Raw genomic sequence first — 22,233 nt, forward strand, 5'->3', positions numbered from 1 at the left:
AAACAAGACTCCAATTAATTTTAATTTCAAATTATATATTTTCAAAAAAAATTGACTGATTTTTCCCATTCCCTGATGACTTCAGGTATCAGGATGTTGGAAGTCTTTGAATATGGTCAGCTGGAAAGACAATGCTTCTTCTAGGCACATTTCTAGGATTGCCAGAGTTAGTGTTCAGACAATCCCAGAGGAAGAGGCCTAGAGTCCAGAGCTGGGCCTTAACCAGTTAAGAAGAGAGATTTACACTTGGGATTAGGTTTAATTACTCTCATCTGATGCTCAGGGTCTTGGGAAGAGATGTTTCCTATGCTAGTGCCTCTGGGATTCTATAGTCCAGTAGCAAGTTCCCCTCTTCTCTCCTTCCTACCCACTTTTCCATTGTGTATATAACATCAGAACAAGACCACTGGGAACCTCAGCCATAACAGAGACAGGAGTGTGTGTCTGTAGAGAGACGCTGCTCCTTGGCCTTCTGTATTAATACACCGTGCTTCTGCACAGGCGTTTGGAATACAGGAAGACCTGCATAGTTTAGTAGATATCTTTGATATGACTGAAAAGAACAGAAAGTGCTTGAATACTGAAAGGAAATGAAGTGTTAGAAAGGCATACGTGATGTGGAAAAAGTAAGTTGCCAGGAACTCTGGAAGCGATTTCCTCTTATCCCCAGGTTTCAGGGGTTATATCTGTCGGCCTATCTCCCCAAGGCACACCATTCTCCCATGGTGGTAACGTTCCTCCCTAGGATGGGCTTCATCACCCTGTTGACAGCATCCTCTCCTTTCAGCCTGGGTCCTTTCTTTCTCATCTGGACTCCTGGAAACTTTATCTTGGCCTCACAAACTTCAGCGAGGTAACTGGATCTCTGTCATTTGGATTTCTATCCCCATGGCCTACTGTCACTGTTCTTCTGATTCTAACACCAACCCAAGAATCTCATTGACTTGACTCAGTTTTCTGAGCCAGGATCATGATTCCAAACACCAGTGAGCTGGACTTCCTGGGTTACAGGATAACTTGTAGGTGCAATCAGACTCCGCTAGAAGGGAGTCCCATGGTGGCAACGCCCTCTCAAGTGCCTGGGTGGATATGGAGATGTCCTCAAAAGGGAAGGTGGTGTAAGAGTGAGGCAGGCACCTTCAGAATTCAGAGAGTTCTAGAACCTGAAGGTGAAGATGAGTCTTTCAAAAATCATCTGGTCCACCTGTGCCTTCTCCCACCTCAAATCCTAAACCTCCCAGGACCGACAGAATTTACTTCCTTTCCAGAAGATCTCTAAGGCAAAGGGTTGCAGGATGGAGAAAAAACATTTACAAAGCCTCCCACTCACTAAAGCTGGGGTTGAATGCAGCTTTGGCAATGTGGTTGGAATAACAACCCTCTTAAAAGGCACATCTGTTTTCTGTATATATTCATGAAATACTCTGGAATGGGGATATTTTGAGAACAAACCTAAAGTCTCCTATGTTTATTCTGTGTTCAAAAGTTGAAGAGGATGTCTTGAATACATGTGAAAATTTTAAAGTATTTTCATCTTTTGGGGGGGCTTTTCTTGGCACAGAATGCTGGAATGATGTCATAAAATTGAAACATCATCCTTGATTTTGAGTACTCAGGAAAAGATGAATGTAGACACAGTGTCACTAAGCCATTTGTAATCCTTAGGTGGCACTGGTATGTGGAAGATCAGATCACCTGCATAGTTTTAACAGGTCAAAATACAGAGGAATTTCTGAATCATGTCGCTGATCGTTTAAGCAGCATAGTTAACACTTCTGGGATTCTGACTGGCATCAAAGACATCATGGTTTTAGTGGTAGCATTAATTTAACCCAAACAGGCAACCCAAAAGGTTTCACAACCCAAACTATTGTCTTGTTTTTCTAGGGAAACAGACAACCCTGCCAGAGGCACCCAGAAGGGGGCTGCATTTGGTTCCAAAACAGAAGTGATATAATTTCAAGGTCAAGCCCGCTCAGACATACAAGCTATTTTCTCTGAGCAGCTGCAGAGAAGAGAGTTGCACCCTTTAAAAGGCTGGCTGTTCCTAAAGTCAGTGCCGTGATCCACCCATGCTACAACCACACTGCGAATGAGAACACCCAACATGCCCTTCTTAACCAGAGTTCAGCTGAAAATCACCCCAAAATGCACCATCAACACGGGGCACGTTTTGATACAGGGGAAGCAAAGATGTATAAATTAATGGCGGCATCTCAGCCAGCTAAATCTAGATTGATTTTATTTTACTTGAGAAGAGAAAGTGTGGGGAATATGGGTTGAGTATCCTTAATCTGAAATACTTGAAACTGAAAGTGTTTGAATTTTTTTTCCAGATTTTAGAATATCTGCATATATATGATGAAGTATCTTAAAGATGGGACACACATCTAAACACAAAATTCCATTTTTGTTTCATATATGCCTTGTACATACAACCTGAAGGTAATTTTATACAATGTTTTTAGTGCACATGAGTTTTGACTATGACCCATCACATGAGGTCTGGTGTGGGATCTTACAAATTTTTGGATTAGGAATGTTCAACCAGTAATAGACATAGGAAATAATTCTTATTTACTGATAATATCAGTAAATATTAGTAAATTCTTATTTACTAATAAATATCATTGCTGATATTTGACGCTAGGTATTTCTCTGTATATTGCAGGATGTTTACAGCATCCCTGGCCTCCACCTACTAGATGCTATAGTATGCATCCTAGATGTGACAATTGAAATGATCTCCAGACATTGCCAAATATCCCCCTGGCAGATGTGGGGTGGGGTGGGGTGGGAGGTGGAGTAAAACTGTCCCCAGTTGGGAACTACAATACTAAACCAAGATCTTGCTGTTTATAACAAATTCCCTTATCTGGAATTACATCAGTGTCCCTTGAAATAGGCCAAATTCATTATCCCTTTGCAATACTTAGCACTACAGAGCTGAGGGGTGGGACACTGCCTTTCCTTTTCTGAACATGAGTCAGAAAAAAAGGGACTCATCACCCTGCACAGCTGTGTTCCCTCAGTTGCAGGATTTCTGACTTCCTTGATAGCCAAGGCATGATAACATGAAACCACAATTTATGATCCCTCAGTAAAGGGTTTTATTTAGGAAGAATCATGTTTTGAAGTTCTGGAGATTTCTGCCCTTTACAAACATTCCTCAAAATTATGACATTCGTCTTCTGAGGCTAATTTGCCATATAAAAGAATTTGCATTGCCTGTCAACAAGTCACGCCCTGTCTAGTTTGTCTATTATTGGACCTGCCTCAGGTATACTGTGGAAATCATCTCAGGAGGGCAGGGAGACCTTTTGGGGCCCAATAGTTGGGTGCTCTTGGAACATCTGGTTCAGCTCTGTTTCATTCAGCCTCCCTGTGCAAGCTGGCTACCAACCACCTTTCCAGGGTAAGTGTGAACTGACCATAATCAAAGATCATGACTCTGCCTCATTCCCCAGGAAAGGGAGCTGCCTACCTTCACTGACTGTTTCTCACAGGGCAGAGGCAAAAACTCAGTTGGCAAAGGGTCTCTGTGAAGTGCCCAGCTTCAGAAAGACACCTGCACCCCTGGAGCCCTTGCTCTCGGAAACAAGTACCATTTTCCCTTTATATCCACAAGATATTGGTTATAGGACACTCAAGAATAACAAAATCTGAGGATGCTTAAGTACCTTACATAAAATAGCACAGTATTTGCATAGAATCTACATATTTCCTCCGATACACTATAAATCATCTCCACATTACTTAAAATACTTAATATGATGTAAATGCTATGTAAATACTTGTTGTTCTGTATTGTTAAGAGAATGACAAGAAAAAAAAATGTCTGTATATTTTCAGTACAGACACAATTTTTTTTTTTCCCAGAATACATTCAATCTGCAGTTGGTTGAGTGTGTGGATGTGGAAACCTCGGGTACTGGCTGACTATGAAAGAAGCTCCAAGGTGTCACTTTGGACATGCAGAGTTAAAGGGTCTGCTGTACAGCTGCTATAAGGATGGATGCCCAACTAAATCCTTGGTTAGGTGCCCAAATTCTGTAGCAACCAACCCCTGAACATTCTTGTTTACGTCTAAGCAGATCCCATTAAGCCCTGGGCACTTGCCTTGATTACTCTCTGGATCAAAGTTAAATTAAATTACCCAACAAGCTGCTCTTCAGAGAGAGTGACACGTACACAGGCTGACTCACCTTCCAGAAGCTATCCACTTTGCCATACACAAGGGACTGGTTCTGCCTTTTGATTTCATTAATGTGGTGGATGTCGCTGGAGTTCAGGTGCTGCTCGACCACAAACCCCAGAAAACTGTTGTCTGGGGTGTGAGCTGATGTAGAAAGCAAAGGACAGGGCGGTTAGGGTTTGATCAGCAGCAGCAGCAGCAGCAACAATTATAGCTTTAAAACAAGCCCTCTCCCCGTTAAGCAGAGGCTTCCATTTCACCCTGTTCTTTCTCACCTAGGAGGGGAGAGGAATTGTCCTCTCCCACATATCCTGGGCAGAACCCACACATGGCAATAATTCTCTCCAGGGTGGACTAATTTAAACCAAATCCTGCTCTTCTCAGGGGAAAATCCATCTGTCTAAAAACCATTAAGCTGTGTGCTCTCCTCGTTTTCTCAGTACAATGCTAGTCTCCTGGCAGAGAGGCCCTCCTTCTGGTTTCACCTCTTAATGGCCAGAGCTCTGTAGGGGACAAGGGCTGAATTGGTGGTTCTGTTTTTTGTTTTCCTGGGGGTGGGAGGCACACTGGGTATTAAAACGCTGGGGCACATTATCACTGAGCTGTATGCTCAGTCCTTTTTACTTTTGATTTTGAGACAGGGTCTCACTAAGTTGCCGAGGCTAGTTTTGAATTTGTGCGAACCTCGTGCTTCAGCCTCCCAAGTTCCTGGGATTATAGGCTTGCACTACCATGCTCAGGGAATAGGTGATTCTGAACAGGGTAGGACTCTCATAAAATCTGATCTGACTCCAGGTGTGTTTACTATCCAGTTGCATAAAAGAGGTTGGGGGCAAAAATCAAGAAATATAACCCAAAATTTTCACCTCCTCTTAGAATTACTAATCAAAGTACAGTTATGTGCCGTATGATGATGTTTGGGTCAATAATACACCTCATATATGATGGCAGTTCCATGAGATTTATAAGGCATAGTGACATCACCACTATCTCAATTTTTACAGAGTGTACCCTGTGATTTTTGCATTAATACCAATTAACCATAATGACACAATAACCTAACAAGGGTACATTTTTCAGAAGATACCTCATTAAATCATGAATGACTATAATTAAGGGGCTACATGTGCATGGACTGTACACTGAATACAAGGTAGAGTATAAACCAGTTCAAAAAATCAACCATCACAAATGAACAGTGTCCACAAGGTAGACTGCTCCCAGAAAGAGAAAAAGTGCTTTCCTGTGAATCTCTCTTATATGGACTCTACAATTTATTTATTTTTATTTAGTTTTTCTAGTACTGGGGATGGAACCCAGGGCCTCCCACATGGTAGGCCAACAATCTAACACTGAGCTCCATCCTCAGCCCTATACAGCTTCCCTGTTTTAACATTTCCCCAAGTGGGGAATGATACCATAGTCAATGTTTGCACCTCATGCCTATAATATTACAAGGAATTTCACCAGGAGGCAATAATCAGAAAATAATCCTGCCATGATTAAACAGAGACCCTCCTCCTCTCTTCCACCTTTGTCCTATTCAGAGACATCTCTGCTTTTTTCCAGAGATGGCCCAGCAGAGACCATACACAGCTGATATTAAGTGAAGCAATTTGCTGTTTGATCTGACCTGAAGAGAATGGTTATGAATATCACAAACCCAAATTCCTCCTGGTAATTGAGATAGACCAGAGATTCAGTAAAATCCACACACTGCAGCTCCCACCATGTCCATTCACAGGTGGGAAGTTCACAAGCAGGAGAGTGGGTCCCTTGGTCTGGCTCTGGTTTTCTCAGGATGAAGACCCTTTCCCAGATGGGAAGGTGGCTCAGAGCCCTTGAAGAAATCCAGAGGTGGCTGCAGTGCAGGCCTAGGGATCAGCTTCCCCAGACCCATTCTCAGTGGTCCTGCATGGGGAGGCACAAGGGCGAAGAGGGACACTGGCAGAAAGCCTAGAGCTGCAGAGATGTTCGAGCTACATAAATAACGCATTGTCACCATCCGGTCTCCCAGGCCTTTGCCTAATGGGGGTGACAGAACGAGGAGATAATAGGGTTGTGACTGGGGAGTTGTGTTCGGTCTGGCCAATCTGTTATTTCATTTCTGTGTTTTTGAACAAGTGCCCAGAGGCAAGGGCAACGACTGCAGTTGGCTGAAAAAGTAAATTATGGAATAAATTCTACTGCCAACAAGAGGCAAAGGCTTCTTTTTTATCCTCCTTTTTCTTTTTGAGGAGCTCTGGGAGGGAAGAGGAGTTGAAAAAGCATGTGGGAGGTATTCACCCTAAACATCATTAAGGCAGCTTGTCAAGTTTCTTCCTAGAGCTTTTGTTATTCTAGAAGTTTTGAATTAGAATCTGACACTCTCAACTTTGGAATTGTGCTCTTTATTTCCAGAAAAAAATATATGCTAAGCAAATGCTATTCTTGAGATACTTCAGTTATTCGTTCCCTATGTAGGTAACTTCGGAAAGAAAGAATCAAGTGTGCAAAATACTTAGTGGGTCTTATTTTGAACATTAAACCACCAGAAGAAAAAATGCATATATATAATATACATAAAATATATATACGTGTGTGTATATGTATGTATAATTTTGTGTCAAAGCTACCCCTAAATTATAGCATGAATGGTGTCAGGGAAGGAAAGTACTAAGTAATGTATTCCAAAGATGTGTAAGGAATGGCAGGCTTTTGGTTTCTTATGACTGACATCATTTGGTGCTAAACTGATATGGACCCTACAGGAAGAACAAATGACACACGTGAGCTGGCTACAACTTCATCCAACTATTTTCCATCTCAACCTTCACCTTCCACTGTGAGACATCAACATGAGGAGCAGCAACCTGCACACATGTGTGGTTCAGGATCACAGAGGTTTACAAGGGCACTACACATGTAATCAGCCAGGCCCTCTGTCTCTTTCCAGGTAACACTAAACTTATCAGGAGACACTAAGCCTTATCAGCATAAGTGTTTGCTTAGCTTGGACTCTCCACAGGCCAGGTGTGCCTTGCTTTTGTTTGTAGGGAGCTGACCAGCTGGGATCTGGCTTGGTATCATCTGAAGAGTGCACCCCAGCCTCAATACTAGTAGTTCTTCACATTGCTTACAATTCATTAAAAGCCACAAATCCAGGCTGATGCTACCTAGAATGACCTTTCCCTGGAGACCCAACCTCAGCCCAAGCTTTCTCTTTTGCTCTTCCTTAAGATGAACACAGACTTTAGTCGTTTCAGAGAGTATGTATTTACATTTCAAGATAAATCAAAGAAATCCCATCATAAATGAGATGCAGGAAATCCTGTACTTTCTGTAATCAGTCCATCCCAGAAGATAAACAAAAGGGATTGAAAAACAAAGCTGATATTTGAGTTCTCACTACATCTGAGTTCTGTGCTAAGAATGTTATAGTGAGTCTTTCATTTTATCAAAAAAAAAAAAATCCCATAACATGTTTGTTCAGGTGAGAAAACAGAGAGATACTTAAAGTACCCAAGGCTACGTGCTAGCAGGGGTGTTGGTGCTGAGATTGAGAACCAGAGTGCCTGGTTCCAACATCCTGACACCACTTTAATATAAAGCCTTGTAGTCAAAATATTTTATTTTTTGGACGCTGTGAACTGTAGTAGTAAACCATGCTCTAATGGAAAATAATTTCATAAGATAGAACAAAATACACATAAGACAGAAAAAAATGCATATGAACATATCTATATATATGTAGATAGTTATGTCTATATGTAAAATTATTATGTGTATGTATGTATATATACATATATGTTTACACATGTTGTAATACAAAGCATTACAATTTTGTGAGCAACCTCTGCCATATGCATGCAGGACTATGGTCCACCTTTTACAAACTAGAACCAATTTGCTAAACATTTGTGGGGACCTTAAGATGATTTAAGACAAAATTCTTATTAAATTTTAGGAGGGCAAATAAGACTAGCAATAATAAATTGTGTATTTCAAAAATGACTAGCAGGGGCTGGGGATGTGGCTCAAGCGGTAGTGCGCTCGCCTGGAATGCGTGCGGCCCGGGTTCGATCCTCAGCACCACATACAAACAAAGATGTTGTGTCTGCCAAAAACTAAAAAATAAAATATTAAAATTCTAAAACAAAAATGACTAGCAGAAGGGATTTGAGTGTTTCCAACACAAAGACTAGGTAAATATATGAGATGATGGACATACCAATTACTCTGCTCTGATCATTACACACACACACACACACACACACACACACACACACACTATCAGTCTATGTGAATATATATCTATATATGTGTATACATATATATATTTATAGACATATATGTGTGTGTATATATACACACATATCTATGTCTCACTGTACCCCCATAATATACTCAATTATGTGTCCTTCGATATATTTAAGAATATATATATACACACGTAAATGTGTGTGTGTGTATGTGTGTGTGTGTAAACAAATTCTATTAGATGAGCTTGACAACCTCACTCAGCGAGAATCATTTTAGAGTGCTCATTCTACAAACCAGGTTATGTGCTAGGAATTGGGTGATTACAGAGTTTCCGCCTTCAGGAGCTTCCCAATTACTTAATAAATGAAGTACACACTATATTAAGCAGTAATGCTGTCTTCTTTTAAAATAGAATTCCAAATTTTTATCAAGTCAAATTGACCTTTCAATTGCACAAATCTGCAAGTTCTGTTTTTGTCTATCACTGAGTCCCAAACACCTCTAAGAATGCTGCCTTATACCCACACCACCCTGCAGCTAAGGGCAGAAACCCCACAGTCAGCCTGGGCTCCTTCCTCCACCCTCACAGCCATTCACCAAATCCCAGGAATGTCAGCTTCTCAAAATCCATCAACTCTCTCTCCTCTCTCCATCATTTTTAGTTCAGGCCTCATTGATTTTTGCCAAGACTTTGCAATAAACAAGCTTTTCTTTCCCCTAAATACAAATGATTTTATTGGCTTTCCTGATTATAACTGAAATACATCTTGCACGTGAAAACTTTTTTTCAGATAACAAAAAGATATGAGAGGGGGAAAAAAAGTTACTCATCATCTCACCACCTAGAAATTACCACTATTAGAGGGCTTTTCCCCCCTAGGCTTATGGATCTTTCTCATCCTCAAAATTAAATTGAATCCTATTATATCTACTCTTGTAAACTTTTTAAACTTAGAGAGGTATCTGTGGCACATCGTATAAGTAAAGATCACAGCTCATCACTGCTGTTGAAGTAGCACAATATGGTGATGCTCCATGTGCCTGAACTGATCCAGTCACGAGAAGATGCCCTATGACTCTAGCCTGCCAATCCCTGTGGGACTGACCATCCTTTCCCGAATGTGAGGGATTCTACTGCTGCAGGTGGCATGGTGTCAGTCCTGACCCTTTGACTGCTGCCATTCTGCGTAATTAGTCAGAGCTACTTTTGAAGTCAATGTCTTTCCACTACAGTCACAAAGCTGCCAGGGTAGAGGTCTAGAGCCACAGGTGGTCCCCCTGTGTGTCCGTGTGAGAACAGCTTGCCTGAGAAGGACATCAACCCAGAGATGGGCAACACTGTGATACAGAAAGAATAAAAATATGCTCTAATCCCTGAATTCCGTGCTGCCTCAATTCCCAGTGATAAGAACCAACACACTCTTGTGACCAAGCCCATCTGATAGACAGCCTATCTAATCCACCCTATCATAAGACATTTAGGGTGGCTCCAACTCATGGCTACTTAAATCAATAGATATTGCATATGCCTGCATCATACACTCTGCAGTACATTTCCAAGCAGTCTCTGTACCTATGACTGTGCTCCGTCCTCACAGATCTCTAGACCCAATCCACCCTCTGTGTTGCTTGACAAGACTTGTTAAAACACTGTTCTGAAATTTGTGATGATAGTAGTTTCCTGCTGAAAATCTTTACCTCCCTCAGGATTATGCAGGGCACAGCGTAGCTGTCATTCCAACTTTGTTTCTGGCCATACTCCCAGTGAAAACTCTGCTCCATGCTGACCCACTTGGGCTGTGTTTTTCCGTCTTATCTCACACTGGCATGTGTCTCACATGTCTATGGTTTCCCCCTCCCTATAGGTCTCAGCTCCCAATTGAGAGACTTCCTGACTCCCCAAGCCAGGCTAAGCGCCTCTCCTCAGCTTTCTGACCCCATGAAGAGTTAGAGCCCTCATCATTCACTACTGTCCTCCCCTAATACACTCCCTGAGGACTGGCTGTGCTTAACTTGACTTCCTAGAGCACACAGCATAGCAGGCATCCAGTAAATATGCTTTGGTTCAATTTAATGATGAATGCTTGATTAACTGGTGTGACTTTGCCTCCAATACCATGTTCTTTGCATACACGCTTCAAAACCAAGGCCCATTCTGGAGATTAATCATTAGTCACGGTAGCTTGTCACTCTAATCTAGAACCGAGTTCATGCTTATATTATAGTTACTCAAAAAATATTTACTGAGTTGATAAATTAACCTGTCTATTTATCTAGGCCCAAAAATAGATGTTGTAAAGAAAATAAATCAGAGATATAGACTTAAAAACCTAGCATCATAGGATTCTAAACACTGTCCCTTCATTCAGATTCAGCACATTTACCAAGCACTCTGAGTGGGTAACAATGTAGGAACTAAGGATTGTATTAGTGAACAAGATGGCATGGGTTTCCCTTTGTTGAGCTGGAGAGAAGGACAAAAAGATAACAAACAAAACAACTCAGTGCGGCCCATAAATGCATATAAACACACAGATGTTCTAACTAAAACTGAACTCTCTTTAAGATGACATGCTGAGTATCTAAAGGTTCTTTTTTAATGAATGAAGAGAGGAATAAGATAAAGATTGATGTCACCGAATAATTAAAGCAAAGTGTTAACTGTAAGGCTTAGGTGTTGGGTTTCTAGTATAAATTTCTTCTACTTTTTCCTGGACATTTGAAAAACGTCATAAAAAATGCTGGGAAGAATACTGACTACCATCAAGTTCCTAACACTTTGGCCAATTCACAGAAGAAAAAAAAAATTCACATTCTAGAAAAAGCTTCCTTGCAAAATGAAGTTGCATGACACAAGAAATAATCTGATTTTTAAAGCCACATATAGATAGTGATATTATGCTTCAAATTTTAACCAAAGTGATTTTGTTCAAAAGGTGGTGATGCTAGTCTCTTTGAGAGAGAAGGCCGGAATGCAGGTGAGGAAAACTATAATGTACAGCTGAGTTGAAAAGATGAGTGCCTGAACTGTTGACAGAAGACACACCCGAGTGAATTCTTCAAGTGTCAAAAAGCAATTTAGGAGGGAATGGACTCCTTAGAAGAACATCACTCCTGAAGGCTGAGAGGTAGACAGGAGGAACCGAGAGGCAGATTCTATTACTCACTGATCTGCACAGAAGTAAAAGGCAAAAGTCCTCCCGATCCAAGCGAAAGGCCAAAAAGGCAGTTTGAATCACAAATAGCTCCTTTGCCTCTCATGCCTGAAAGTAAAATTGTGCATGGAAGCAACTTATCCTTAGCTATGGCCAACAGGTTTACCATTTGCAGGAAGGGGAAGCGGCTCATCCTGAAATTCCTGTTTTGTCAGGCAAAATTTGTGGACCTTAAGCCACCATTCTGATCTAATCATGTAAATAAAAATTAGCTATGAGTCCCAAATCCTGAAAGCAATTCAGAGTTAGAATGCCATTATAATGACAATGACAATCGGTGTGGATTGAACAAATTCTAAAGTCCTAGCCACATACTTGTACTTTCTATACAAAGAAGAAAGTAAGATGAGGCCACCAGCCTCATGAAAACCTCTGTTATCTTCACAACACTTCTTACCCTTTCCTGCATTACTGCATGCAGTAAAAATAGGACAGGGCTTATCCTTCAATTTAATTTGATAAATGAATGCATTTTGAATGCCTACCACACGCCAGGCGATATTGATTTTCGGCAATGAATAAAACAGACAAAATCTCAACCATCAGACATCGGGGGAGGAGAAAAAATAAAAGTGAAACAAATACCAGGAGGTAAATAAAATTATGGAGGGAAGTAAAATAGGGGAGCAGCATAGGAAGTTGGAGGAGAAAGGATTCAAGATAAAGGTAAGTCTCAGCAAAGTGATTTCTAAGTTAAAGACCTGAGGAAGGGATGGGGAAGTCTAAGGGAAGGACGTTCCAGAAGATGCAGCAGTCATGGTAAAAGTCCAGGGGTACAGTGTGTGTCTGGCCTACTTCAGAAACATTAAGGAGTCGAGAGACAAGGGAGAAGAAATGTAGTAAGAGGTGTGGTATGACCCAGATCCTTGAGACCATGAGAATAATCTGCCTTTTCCAAGATGTCACAGGAGCCACAGCATTTTAAGCAGAGCAGGGCTATGCTCTGACTCAAGTTTTAATTAACTTCATTGAGGGAAAACTGAGTCTATTGGTTCTTCATCCATTAATAAGGCTGTGGAGGCTGTGTTAAATATTCACTTAACATCAATGATGTGAAGGGGGCCACCTCAGGTGCTGAGCACTTGGCAGGATCGCACTGGTGGGACTTACAAAGTGGTACCTGGGCTGGAACATGGACCCCGTGAGAGCCATAGAGCAGGAGTGCCTGGCTTTGGGAAGGTTTTCAGAGGATGTGACACCTCCCTGAAGGATGAGCAGACCTGGGGTGTGTGTATGTAGGTGTTGGGAGAAACTGGGGACAGGAATTGCAAGCAAAGCATCAGCACAAGCAGCTGCTTGAATATTGAGAGAACCAGGTATCCCAGAAGGAACTCAGAAGCCAAGAGGAGGCAAGACAAGATGTAAGAGGCCAGCCAGCAGGAGCCAGGTGGTGTAGGAATCAGGACAGGAGTTCGACTTTGCAAGCGTATAAATGAGTACACATGAAGCCTCCTTGGAGGTTTCCATGCTGCTCCAAGACACTCATTTGAGAAACAGAAGATGAGAGAGGAGTTTTTCCATCCCTGCCACGATGCCCCAAGGAAGGGGACTAGATGGCTCTGTGTTACTAGGGGTTTGGTGAGTTCTAGCTCTACTCCTATATCCATAGTTGTAGGTGAGCTATGCTAAGGGAGCCTCCTCCTTTCTCATCTGTAAACTGGGAGCCATGGCCCTAGCTCACCCTTGCTCACAGGGACACTGGGAGGGACCAGTAAGAACACAAGGCCTCCACAGCCTTATTCACTAAAACTTTTGCCACTACACTATGTTGCTCACTCCACGCTGAACAACCACATGCTGAATCTCACGAGCGACAATTTGGTCATTTCATAATTGTAGCTTTAGTCCTGTTTTGCTTGTCCAAGGAAACTGAAACAACAGACTAAGGCTACCTGCTGATTTCAAAGGCCCGGAGAAGTAGTTACCGGGCAATGAAGTAGAGAGCTAGGAGGAACCCTGCTGTCTGGAGCCACAGAATTCACTTCAAACCAGAGAGGGGAAAAAATGGTGCACAAATATTTCCAAAGAGATAGTCTTTTTCTAAGACTGTTAGAAAATCCTGATAGACTGAGGCATGTCAAACGGCACAGGCTAGACTTCCAAGTTCAAAGAGACACTGAAGCCTGTGTCCATCACCTCACCTTGGCTACTTGATTCTCAGTGTGATACAGGGCGGTGATTCTCGAAGTTTGGTCCCGGGACTGGCAGCATCAACATCATCCAGGACTTGTTAGAAATTCAAGCAACATATTCTAATAAGTTCTTCAGGTAATTTTAATGTATGCTCAAAATTCGGAGCCCCTAGCAGAGGGGAAAGGGGATGAATGAACTATAAGACAGTGCTGGGTTCCCATCCCAGTTTGTGACTTACCACCCTGGGCAGGTTACATTTCAACCTTTGACACTTAGCTGAGTAACAGGAACAAGATGGGATTACCTACGTGAAGTGTGGGCACCAAGATGGCAGACAGCAGCAAGTGATGTGACCTTCTCATGGCTCCTCTCTCCCACCAATCCTGATCCCTGGCACTTACTCAATTAGCTCCTCACCTACAGATGTTAAATAAGAATAGTGCAGACATTTCCTTCAACACCTGACCCTAGAATCCTTAAAGGAGAAAGAACACTAAAAATGAAAAAGTATCATTGGCTGAAGAGGTATGGCTTGGGTAAGTGGAAGGCATTATTCTGGAATCTCCAGGGGGATGACCCCAGGAAGCAGTCACTCCTCTGCCCTGCCTTCTTTTCCAGTAACTTTGTCCAAGGATTGGGTTTATGTCAGCTGTCCCTGTTTCTTCTCCTCCTCTACATACCTTTCCACTCTAGCCTACATCATCTCCCTGTGAACTAGGGTCTTCTTGCTGTCCTGTGAAGAGGTCATTCTCATCTTGCAGCTGGAAAGCTGGAGAAGCTGGTGGCTCCCACTGGGTAACACTCCCAGGACTGAGTGACAGGACAGGTAGGATGCGCCTCACCTCTACCTCAAGTTCTCTCTGCTCCATTCAACGGGGTCTGTAACTTCTAAAGTGGAGGTATGACAGGCCATGTGTTTGTGTGTGTGTACCTCCTGACTGTTCTGAAGTAGGTTTCTAGAGAGCAGAGACTTAGGGATCCCTGCAGGTCAAGAGGCATATTTCGAACTGGGCAAAGTCAACAGCCAACTAAAGATTCAAATGTAAATTAAATTCACTCTTTTAGGTAAAATAAAATTCTCAGGCTTAGTCACCTCTTTACCCTTCAACACAGCACCTTACAGGGATTTGGGAAGGGTTTGGGTGGTTTAAAAAAAAAAAAAATCAAAGGAGTTGGGAGTGAAACACATTGTGTTCTTCATTCAGCTCCCTGTTACAGCTCCCTGTCTTTTCTGCTGCCAATTTCTACATGCACCAAGAAGTGCTCACCATTCCCCAGCACGGACTCAGCACAAAAATGTGAGAACCCAGGAGGCAAATTTTCCAGTGTCTTCACATCATGAATGATGTTCAAAGTGCTGCAGTTACTCCACAAATAAATAAAATGACCTTATTCAGTTTTGCTGAGGGAATGAGGAAGCGCTCTCTGGCAGTGATATAAACACTGAAGCTGTCAGCAGCCTCGATTGCAAAGGGCACCGATATACAAATAAGGTCTGAGCTGAAGTCTGCCTGAAACCAGGGCTGTGCACTCCTAATGGCTGCTTTTGCTACTTTCAGCCAGTCTCCAGGGAAAGACGAGATTTTCACCCTGGACAATGTTTTCACATAAGCCAGATGAGGTTGTGAAAGTGGGTGTCATGCAGATAATTAGAACTATCCAAATAAAGAGTAATGCACAGTGTAAGTCAATTTGGGGGTTTTATTTTTTTCTCTTTCAAGTGGTATGGGCAAATATGTTCTCTTTTATTTTTCTATGTGGTATGGACAGATTTTTTTTCATTGTTTGAGGTATAAATACCTTTTTGAGACTGAAAAAAAAAGATATTGCCTTCAAGAGTTTAAAACAAGTAGTGTTCTCAGTAGATTAAAGACAGGGATAGAAATAATGCCTAGCTATAGAGCCAACCAATGTGTACTTGGCAAGCATAGAAAAAGCCACATTAATTCTCTACCAGAGATAACACAACATCCCCGAATAAATACAAATTAAGAGACAGCCACTTGGTGGACTTTAAAATAGTGCAAGAAATGGCTTTCAAATCTGAGTAGAATCTTAAAGAACATGATACATTAAGTGGAAAAACAGACACAAAATTTTAGTATGTATATCACAACTAAAATAAAATATAAAATGTAAAAACCATAAGATAAAAAATAAACACATGGAAAAGATAGCAACGGTTACACTGTGTTGGGGGAGCCGTTTTCAGCAGGGGAGAGTTTTCCCAGTTTTTATAATATGGTTGCTCTTCTTTTCATATTGGATTGGAAAAATGGAGAAAAATCAATGAAATTGTCTTCAACCAAGAAAATTTTGCTAAATGTATGATTTCAAGGAGGCAGGGGTGGAAAGGAATCTGGGTGGCACCTTCAGAGGTGCCAGGACCCTGTGAGGTGTGTGATGGGGCAGAGAAGGGAAGGCAGGCTTGAGGCCAGAGAGCCTAGAGTGGTCAGCACTTGGCTATAAGGTCTGAACGTGGACAAAGGGAAGGCACTGGGGCTATAAGGAGGAATAGGTTAAGCTTTCAAGAGCTGGCTCTGGAGACATAAGACCACCTTAGAGGCTGGTGTGGAAGCCACACTCGCATTCGGACAAGAGATAAAAGCAGAAACCAAGGCCTAGAAAGAGGAACAACAGGATTTACCAGCTCCTGGAAAAGGCCATCACTTAACAGCACTAATCAAAAGGCATCAGTGTTGCCTGACCACCAAGTTTCTCTGGAAGCTGCTTAGGAAGGAATCAGGCCTAGTCAGCTAACACATCCTAAAATGTCCAGCTGTGAGCAGAATACACAGGGAGAGTCATTCCAGAGACCTTCTAAAATTGGTAAAACAATACAGAAAAACAAGGCTTTTTTGACAACAGAAACCCATCGGCTTATCGAGAAATTACAAGAGAAACAGAAGAGTCCAAGTAAGAAACACATCATCAGTATTTTTAAGAGGCACCAGCATTTCAGTCTAGCGTGTTTCACTTCACTGCTTCTAAAGATGCAGCACGAATGTGTGTTTTTCTCTTTTTCTTGTGCTGGGCTCCCTGCACTGCACACCTGCCAGAATACAGCTAAATTCCTAAGACAGATGAACTTGAAGACATGATTCTCCAAGTATAACACTCTTTCTGCAGTCTCTAATTTTTTTCATCATGCATCCCAACAGTAGAAAAAAATAAACATGCAAGAGTCTCAACACACTGCAATATATGTGCATATTTATACATCAATTATATGAGTACTATCAGCCATACATAGAAGCCATGGCAAATGCTTTAAAAAACTAACAAGGCATGAATACTAACTTCTGACGTCTTTTTCTTATATTTAGATGAACAGTCTTTCCTTTCAAACCACTAGAATAGCCACTAGTTTACCCAGCCAGTTGGACTGGACCCAACTCCTTTGTCATGTGGGAAGCAAGGAATCTCTGGCAAGGCTGCATCCAAGTTCACTGTGGGGAGGTCCTGGATTGTGGGGTGCAGGAGATACTGTTTTCTACTGCAAATTCTCTAGCCCAGGCACAGCGTGACATGATGAATATCTGGAATTGCTTCATTTCCCTGCTCATTTGCATACTTCCTCTATTCAAGGCAGCCTCCTCCTAGAGAAAGTTTTCCATCAACCTGTTACCTGATGGATTTAGCAGCCACTGATGATGACTCGCTGCACCGTCTCATTAAGAGTTTCAAAACGCTGATTTTCTAATTCTCTATTTCTTTTACATTTATTAGCTCTGATTTTCCCATGATTAACAACTTTTTCTCATCAACCACTTGATTACCTTCAAATATAATTTGTGCTAGAAAGGCGGGAGGATCAAAACTGGATTCCCCACCCTCTCTTTCAGAGTAATGAGTTGGTATCCTAGCAACTTGCAAAGGTGACCAGCTACATTTTGTGGGATTTTCTTCCTTGGCACATCATTCTGGACTTGATTATTTTTTAAGTGTTTGATTTCAATCCAGTGCAGTCAGTTTTCTTTTGATGCTCAGACTACCCCATCTGGGGATCTTGTGTCCTCCTAACCCCACCCCAGTGGTCCTTCTTCGCTTCCTTCTCTTTTGGCTTAAGACATCCCATCTCAAATATCTCTGGCCTCAGACCTAAAACCAACTATTTATCCTTGGAGGCAACAAAAGGTATTTAGGAAATCCCAATCAGAGCACTCGAATATTCACTGCCACTCACTCAGCTACCTTTACTCCTAGTTCTTTCCAAAGTATATAATTAAAAAGCATTTTCTTTTTAAAGAAAAAAAAAGATATTTATATTGATATTTCTTATTCAAACTAACGAGTGTTTTTTACTTCAATTCTTTAAGTAATCCTCTTTCTTATATACTAAAAATCTTGTTCCCTATACTATAACAGTTTCAAATAGTAGTACAAATATTTCTTACTATGAATGCATGATCAAAACACTGCTTTTGGTGTTATGAGTGATTGCTGATGTTTGGGCATGCAGGGTTTTTTTTTCTTTTTTTTTTTTTCCTTTTTTTTAAAGGCAATGAAATGTGTCAAGCTTCCTCCTCATTTCTGAACTCTGAGTCAGAGTTAGGAAATTAATACCTCTCCCAGGCTGATAGAATTTACTCCATGTTTCTGACCATAGTTACATTTTAAACAGTGAACTTCTTTCAATTCAATCAACTAATAATTTTAAACCCTCCATTCATGAAAACAAAAATAGGTTTGCCAGACTCTGTATTCCACCATTCTACCCTTTCCTCTACACCTCTCCTTCTACAGTTAGAGACAGGGAAACATCATCTGTTGGAGGGCATGTGCCTACTACATCATTCAGGCAGTTTGGGCCATTTTGGACACAGGTAACACCTTATGTCACTTACACACAGTTCACTTTTTAGGTTCCTGTGTGACTTGCCTTAATCTCTTAAAGTTTCATGCAAAATCAAACTCTGGGCAAACTCTAATGCCTCACCAGGCTGACAGTCATCCGTCACTTAATGTGCCCTGAACTGGCCCAAGGGCAGGTTCCCAACAGGACAATATAGCTCCAGGAAAAATAATAATGCTGTCACACATACAACACATTCTCGTCAATTTCTCCGAGCTAAAAAAGAACATTTAAACACAAATGATTATTAGCTGTTTCCTTTCTTAATTCTCCCTCCTCGAGCCCAACACCTAAGGGTTAGTCCAAGGTTTTTCACGGTTACATTAAGTGAGCTTTGGGTGGTTACCTACAAAGAGAAGTTCGGGCAGCCACGTAGGGAAAAGGCTGGCCACGGGTTTCCCAGTTCTTTACTTGACAAACCAAACAGATTGACAAACCAGAAACAGGAATCTCTGGATTAAAATTATACTGACATTTTGGGGAAATGGGCATTCTTTATTCTGTGCATCCAAATTAACTGCTTAACTCATGTGGCCTTCCATTTCTAGAAGAGAACTTCACCTTGTCACTATGGTGTGCTGACTTAAATAAGAAATTTATTTTGGGCACAAATGCTATTAGATTTGATACTTGGCTTTACAGTCTTCAGCTAACGAGGACCCGAGGCTAGAGGCAGGTAAGAAATGGAGATTATGGGGCAAGTAGACCAGAGAAACAGAAAACTCCCAAGAGTCTTGCCGTGGGGCCAGTGTCTCCTGCACTCTGCCCTCACTGCATCACTACACACAATATTCACTGTTGTTGACAATGACAACACCAAGTCACCAAGAGAAGGCATTTCATTTTGGGTTGGCAATTTAACAAGTCAATAAAGCACAAAACAGTTTAAAATAGTTCCAATTAGAAAAGGCTAGATTATTTCCTCTTTAATAAGTTTGATGCTTAAATAGCTAAGATGGAATTACCTGTAAAATGGATTGACCTCATGTCTCATGAATGATGAAGCAGACCCTCACCAGCAGCGGCATGGCACCAGGCATGCTTAATGCCTGCCAAGCTGGAGGCCACCAAAGTCCTCCCCCACATGGTTTCTCAAGATCATTTGTATTGAATATTTTTCCCCCAGAACATTTTTGAGGCTTTTCACAAAATTCTCATATAGGTTTTCAATTACAGAAAAAAAAAAAATCAATGATTCCCAATGCAAAAGCCTCACATTTCTACAGCAATGAGTCCCGAGTAAAAATTAGCAAATAGATGCTTATTTTAAATAACTTTCCCCTCTACCTTTGGTGGCATTCTGGAAAGCAGAGGAAAACCACAAATACTCACGGAACATGGTATAAAACTGTTGAGGGTTCAGATTCCATTTTCCCCAGGGAGTCTTATGGCCTTTAGACTGGGCATAATTCGCGTGATTAAACTCTGGTTCAGTTCCAAAGGAATCAAGGACTCGGAGCATACACCTGAAAGAAGAAGAGGTATCTTTAAGCCAACCGCCTTGACCCCAAACTATAAGCCTTTCCCCTTGAACTCAAACTTCAAAAGGGAAAAGCTCTAATCCTTTCTTCAAAGACTACCCAAAATGGACAAATACTGTGTATTAAAAATGCTATTATACAAGAATTGAGAGGCTATTTTTTTTTTTTTTGGAGGGTGTCCTGAGAATCAAACCCAGGGTCTTGTGTAGTCTAGGCAAATATTCTACCTGGAGCTCTATTTCCAGCCTGAGAAGTTTTAAAACAGCTAGCATACAAACATCTCCATGCAGGACTTGAGAGCCTAAGTCATCACAGAGCAGATAGCATTTGCTGCAGACTGGACGACTAATCACAGAGGTGGCTCCAATAGCAGTTAAATGAAAAGTTCCATGAAAGCTGGATCTGGGGACCGCCATATTCTCTGCTGGGTGCACCCAACCAGAGTTAAGGATATAGTAGGTGCCTAGTCAGCAGATATTGAAGAAACAAAGAACTACCATCTCTGCAGGTCTTATTCAGCTTAAAACTCTTTCAGTCCTTGTTCAACACTTACGTTACCTAGGCTATTTGATTTGGGGTAAAGCTTATGTTGTAGTTTGAGGTATTCCCTGAAAGTTCCTATTTCAGAAACAATTTTCAAATTCACATGTTTATGGTATTTAGAGGTGGAGCCTTTGGAGGCAATTAGGGTAGAGGGGATCATGGAGGGGGACATGCTGGCATTAGTGACTTTATGAGAAAAGCAACAGAGACCAGAGCTTGCAGGCTCCTTCTCCTACCACATGGTGCCCTCCGCATGGGACACAGCGAGGTGTGACCTATCAATCTTGGAGTTTCCAGCCTCCAGAATGGTGACAAACAAGTTTCTTTTCATTATACATTACTCACACTTAACACAAAACAGACTGGTTAATTGACATAAATGTTGAACAACCGCTGAAAGAGATAAAGAGACCAGATGTCTCCTGGACACTTAAAAAATGGACTATGCTTAGAATCTCGTTTCATAGGGAGTGCTGGGTTTTATGTATTTATTAACAATAGAACTTTACTGTTTTCTCCTGCAGCCTGAAGAAATACAACTGAAGATGTTTCATTTGGCTATTTTTCCAAGGCCTAAAACTGGGCCAAATCTAGCCTACCACTATTTTGGGGGCCAGGAACTAGGAATGGCCTTTACATTCTTATACGATTTTTTTTTTTAAAAAGAGAATAACTTTGTGACACATGAAAATCATACTTCCATATTACAAAAATAAAGTTTTATTTGAACACAGTCACATCCCATGGTTCCTGTGTTATGTGTGAGGATCTTCACTCTATATAACAACGGAGCTGAGAAGCTGAAACAGAGAATATACACATGGGTCACAAAACCCATTACATTTATTGGCTGGCCATTTATAGAAGTTTTCTGACCACAGCATTGAAGGGCACAAAGAATGACCAATTGAAGAAGGAAATTAAGGAATCGATACTGAAAAAAATTGACTGATTTTGGTTACACTGATGTTATCACTGATTCTCAAAACATTCCTGTAAACTAAGCTCAGGAATGGCCGACAAAAACTGTTTTCTGTTATTACATAGCAACACCACCTCTGAATGGACCAATGAGCATAAAAGTTAACAAAGATTAAAGCCCACATTTTTAAAAAAATTTTTTTTTAGTTGTAGATGGACACAATATCTTTGTTTATTTATTTTTATGTGGTGCTGAGGATCGAACCCAGTGCCTCACACATGAGAGGCAAGTGCTCTACCACTGAGCTACAGCCCCAGCCCTAAAGCCCACATTTTAAAATCAGATGACAGCAATGACTTTTAAGAATTGCATTTAGTTTCTTTCTTCTGTTTCCTACTATTAGGAGGCCATTATTTCAAGTTTTAATTTTTACTTCAATATAAAATTCTGAAAAAAAATCAACTCAAACACCAGATTGAGTTTTCCAGGAAACATGTTCATAAATTGCAATTTTTATGTGATTTCCTTCCATTATTTGCCTAGACAAGAAAAATAAGAAAAGAAAGGAAAAAGCTGTAACCACACAGTCAAATACAAGTGGACCACAGAAAAAAATTTCCTTTTTAAATTTTTTTTTTTTGTGTGTG

At 41.2% G+C, this 22,233-nt stretch overlaps 1 protein-coding gene across 7 annotated transcripts in view; it reads right to left on the reverse strand.

Annotated features, from left to right (window-relative positions):
- Nucleotides 1-22,233, reverse strand: part of Mgat5 (alpha-1,6-mannosylglycoprotein 6-beta-N-acetylglucosaminyltransferase) — a 328,673-nt gene that overhangs the window by 89,309 nt on the left and 217,131 nt on the right. For all 7 annotated transcript variants that reach the window (XM_005315937.5, XM_078017215.1, XM_078017214.1 and 4 more), the window contains 2 exons: nt 19,973-20,106; nt 4,206-4,339 (listed from right to left, as the gene is read on the reverse strand). In XM_005315937.5, the coding sequence (XP_005315994.1) occupies nt 4,206-4,339; nt 19,973-20,106 (268 nt within the window). The remainder of the gene's footprint in view (nt 1-4,205; nt 4,340-19,972; nt 20,107-22,233) is intronic.

Source organism: Ictidomys tridecemlineatus, chromosome 7 (genome assembly GCF_052094955.1).
Source record: "Ictidomys tridecemlineatus isolate mIctTri1 chromosome 7, mIctTri1.hap1, whole genome shotgun sequence".
In the NCBI taxonomy this organism is placed as follows: domain Eukaryota; kingdom Metazoa; phylum Chordata; class Mammalia; order Rodentia; family Sciuridae; genus Ictidomys; species Ictidomys tridecemlineatus.